This window comes from Copadichromis virginalis, linkage group LG19, assembly GCF_057382275.1.
Source record: "Copadichromis virginalis isolate Kocher_CV1m ecotype Utaka linkage group LG19, C_Virginalis_male_GT1.1, whole genome shotgun sequence".
Lineage (NCBI taxonomy): Eukaryota > Metazoa > Chordata > Actinopteri > Cichliformes > Cichlidae > Copadichromis > Copadichromis virginalis.
This window is the reverse complement of record NC_140636.1, coordinates 3,217,112-3,221,309: the sequence shown is the minus strand read 5'-3', so window position 1 is coordinate 3,221,309 and position 4,198 is coordinate 3,217,112. Positions and strand designations below refer to the sequence as shown.

General features: G+C 45.3%; 1 protein-coding gene across 1 annotated transcript; it reads right to left on the bottom strand.

Annotated features, from left to right (window-relative positions):
* Positions 1 to 479: 479 nt before the first annotated feature.
* On the bottom strand, positions 480 to 2,864 carry gsc (goosecoid). Its single transcript, XM_085441994.1, has 3 exons — positions 2,406 to 2,864; positions 1,408 to 1,667; positions 480 to 833 (listed from the first exon to the last, which is right to left on the bottom strand). Exons 1-3 carry the CDS (start codon positions 2,719 to 2,721, stop codon positions 684 to 686), a joined length of 726 nt encoding a protein of 241 aa, XP_085298120.1. The 5' UTR covers positions 2,722 to 2,864; the 3' UTR covers positions 480 to 683.
* Between the last annotated feature and the right edge of the window lie 1,334 nt (positions 2,865 to 4,198).

Here is a 4,198-nt window from a genome sequence, read left to right as displayed (position 1 = left end):
ACCTCTCTAACCTGTCCTGTTCTGGGGTTGTTTTTTTTTAACTCATTGCCCAAAAGATGTTTTAAACAAACCCCAAATCGTCAGCGGGACATAAAAGAGCCACAGTTCAGATGTGATAACAATAAAATCATCTTTCATTTCATTTACTTTCACATAAAGGCTTTTATATGTGGAGGCCTGCAGCAGCTTTTCTCCCTGACGTTTTGGAAGCTAAAAACAAAAAACCCCAGAACGTTCGTTTTCTTCGCGCTATATTTCACAGCCTGTTTACAAGCTCTTTTCAGTCTGTGGTTCTGCCGCCGAGCGCAGAATGAAAGCGCACACTGTTTAAATGAGCGCACATTTATCTGTCCTTTATACGTTTCTCTTATTTTTGCCAAAGACAAAAGAACAGTAATAATAATGATAGAATTACAACATTTAATATCCATGAAAATATCACATATAGAGAACATCACGATATATTCACACATGTCAGTCAGTTCAGAGGGCGTCTCATCCCTGTGTGTGGAACGTTACAAAAGCAGCTTAAATTAAATTTAAATAATGAACACAGTCAATAATAAAATGTAGATATATATACAACTGTGCAACATGGCAACACCACACCACCACAATGTCTCGGGGTCCACATCGATTTCCACGGGACAAGCCGATGAGGCCGTGTTAGGTCCGCTCTGTTATCAGCTGTCCGAGTCCACCTCGCTCTTACTCTCTTCGGGTTTCTCCGCGGACGTTTTAGTGGATTTGTTCCATTTCTGAGAGTTCTCTGATTCTTCCGATGAAGACCTTTTCTGCCTCCTCCACTTCGCACGTCTGTTTTTGAACCACACCTGCGTGACAGAGAGAGAGCACACTTTGAACGTGTCTGTGTGGCGACTGATGCTGAGCACGGCCACAGCTCAGCCCCTTATTCTTAATCTATTGTTTTCAATGGATTATTATAACTATCACGATGGTGATGATGATGATGATGATGATGATGATTATTGTTTTGTTGTTGTTGTTATTGTTTTGTTTTTGCTTTGAAGCATTGTTACTTGCTGCACATTGTAGATAAGCATCGACTTTGTTTTCAGAATCAGGGCAGAAGATAAACTGTTGCAAACAGAAACATTTAATAAAATTGAATTAAATTACATTTCTGTTCAATATTATACAACCTCTAACATAGTGATTTTTGTGAATTTTGTTGAAGCAACAAAAAAGATAATAATAATAATAATAATAATAATAATAATAATAAAGGTGAGCAAACTTTAATTATTATTATTATTATTATTCAATAATAATAATAACATTGTGAGCGCGTGTCAGCCGGGTTTTAGAACTCACTGCACGTGAGTGTGTTTATGAGTGGAGTGAAAGCTTTGAAAGAAGATAGCTTTTAAAAATAAAAGCGCTGACCTCGACCTTCTCCTCGCGGAGGTGGACCTTGCGGGCAAGTTGTTCGCGAGTGCCGACGTCCGGATACTTAGTTTCTTGGAAGAGGCCCTCCAGAGCCTCGAGCTGCTCGTCCGTGAAGATGGTGCGGTGCCTTCGCTTCCTGCGGCAGTGCAGCTGGTTGAGGAGCTGCAGCTCGGTCCGAGACAGGCTGCTCATGTTCATGTAGGACATCATCTGGTGGGGCACCGGAGAGATCAGCACCGAGCCCGGGCTGTCATAGCCTGCATGACGGACAGACAGCACACATCATGGCTGGGTGGAAACCCTATATATACACTCAATTATTTGGCGTATTAAAATCACTCCGTTTTTTACTACAAAACAAAACAAAACAAAACAAAACAAAACAAAACAAAACAAAACAAAACAAAACAAAACAAAACAAATAAAATAAAATACATTAAATGAACTGTGGAAGAGGCTGTTTTATGCATGACAGAATGTGTGGAAACACCAAAACAGATCCCAGCGATGGAAAAGCTCAACTCCAGTCTTTCCTGTATTCAAAGTTAAGCTCGCGCACGTGCCTGAGCGCTTCTGCTTCCTGTGTATGAATCCAGAACAGCTCGGTGATATTCGTCCTGATTGCGAAACAGCAGCGACAGTAATGTCTCACAAAAAGACTTCACACGTGAACAGCATGGAGTCTGAAATAATTTTACAAACGCGTATTTCAGGCGTGTTTACACTGAATCTTAATTGTAAGATAGTGCTCGCAAGCGATGAAATATTACGCATGATTGTAATTAATTTGTATTAATAACGAATAATTACTTCACGGTGGAATTACGCGCGTTGACCTAGAGGCTGATGGGCCCTCTGGCCTGGAAGCTACTTCGCTCCACAGATGCTTTCTCTGAGAAATACAGAGTGTGAGGGGAAAAAAAAGTTCCCGTGGCGGATCCTTCACTGCGTAGGTCTTAGCTGAGTCTGTGACACTCTGTGACTGGCCGTGTTACCTGTGGGGATGCAGGGGCACTGCTGCGGGCTGAGGCCGGGCACGGAGCCGCAGCACGGGGGCCCTGCCGCGGCGCCCTGGACGTGCAGCTGGCTGTAGTAGTAGCCATTATATCCGATCCTGCTCCCGCTCACGGGCTGCACCGGGGGGGCCACGGGCCCGCACGTGGCTGAATACAGTCCGTTGTAGTCGGCGTAGAGAGAGTCCGTCAGGCCGGCGGACAGCACCACCGGGCCGCTCCGGTGCAGCAGCAGCGGCTCCTTACAGCTCGGCCGCGCGGACAGGATGCTGTCGATGCTGAACATCCCGGCGGGCATCACACCGGTGTGCGGCGGGAACTCTCCGAAAAGTGGGAACCAGCTGTGAGCGTCCTGGACTGACGGGATTCCGTGCTCCGGGAGAACGTAAGCTACAACTGCGTCATCGCGGCTCCGGGACTCGTGTGTGCTCTCTCTCTCTGCTGGAGAATACGGACAGGAGGTTTGGGGGAACCGCCTGAGTCCGGGGCTGTTCTTATACACTGCTGACGTCACAGCAACAAGTCTCCTTGCGCTCGTCTTGCTGCGTGAACGCGCCACGGAGCTGTGTATTGAATTAATTCAATTAAGATAATCCAGAGTGTTTGCAGACTTTTAGAAACGTGTCACTGGGCCGCGGGGGCTCTTCCTACAGAGTAATCCGATTATCGCGGTGTCAGCGAGACTTTGTGCAGGACATCACAGCAGCGTTTACAGGCTGCTTCAACGTGCCCCTCAGCACAGATCAAAGTCCTCATAAAACCAGTGCACCGGTCTCCGTGAGCTGTGCCCATCACTCTGGACACTCTGACATCATTACTGACTCAAAGCAAGAAAGTCGCTAAAGCTCGAGCAGTGAGCAGACATGACGGTTATTTTGTTGCTCATTAATATCTATCACTAATGGCCCATTTAGGACTACTTAACAACAAAGAAACCATTAGATTAACAATCTGTGCGCATGAGTGCGGTGAAAGTGTGACCGGGGCTTTACCTGTTACCTCCTCTGCCTTCCTGCATGACTAAATGAAAATGTCACCCTGAAACACGCTGTATTAAAGCTGGGGGTCATCTCATTATCCACCCTCGCTGTTCCGTGGGGAGGAAGTCAGCGCTTTCCTCCATAGTTGTCTTTCTTTCCCCCTGACCGGGCGAAGGTAACGGCCCATTATCGCTTCCATTCAGTGAAGGAAAGGGGAACTTATTAAGTATTTACATGGCTAATCAACATAGACTTAGCGGTCGGGAAACGGGCGCTGGCTGCTGCAGTGGAACGTGGATTCCAGCTCAGACCTTAATGGGACGATGATTGCATTTAACACTCTGCAGGATGTTCGCACATGCTGCTGTCAGGCGGCCAGATAAGCCTGAGCTGTGAAGATACGGAGGTGATTAGCACTGTGTGGCCGCACAGTTTACACACAAGCTCTGTTCTAAGTTTACACTCCTCTTACCTGCAGACCATCCATCAAATTGTTTTTACAGCATTTTAAAAAATGTGGATGAAATACCCCTGTACATGTCAGCCTGTTTCGGAAAACGAAGACACTGCACCTTTTTTTTAAAGAAACGTTTATTTTTAACATTTTTGCAATTGTTTGAAATATCGGGTGAAATAAAAAATCTTTCTTTCTTTTTTTTTTTCTTTTCTTAATTTTAGAGCAATTGAATTTAAGACGATTGATTTATTATCTCTAACCTTCTACTACGAAATTTCCCTGAAAGAGATATTCCGTTGAAACCTCTGTACAGTAACACTGGGATAAGCACGATGGCT

Excerpts from the sequence above, each read along its gene's own strand:
- gsc (XM_085441994.1), bottom strand. The coding sequence starts at position 2,721 with ATGCCCGCCGGGATGTTCAGCATCGACAGCATCCTGTCCGCGCGGCCG. Across the intron at positions 1,668-2,405 it reads GTGCCCCTGCATCCCCACAG|GCTATGACAGCCCGGGCTCG; the intron begins GTAACACGGCCA and ends TCCGTCATGCAG. Across the intron at positions 834-1,407 it reads TCCGCGAGGAGAAGGTCGAG|GTGTGGTTCAAAAACAGACG; the intron begins GTCAGCGCTTTT and ends TCTGTCACGCAG.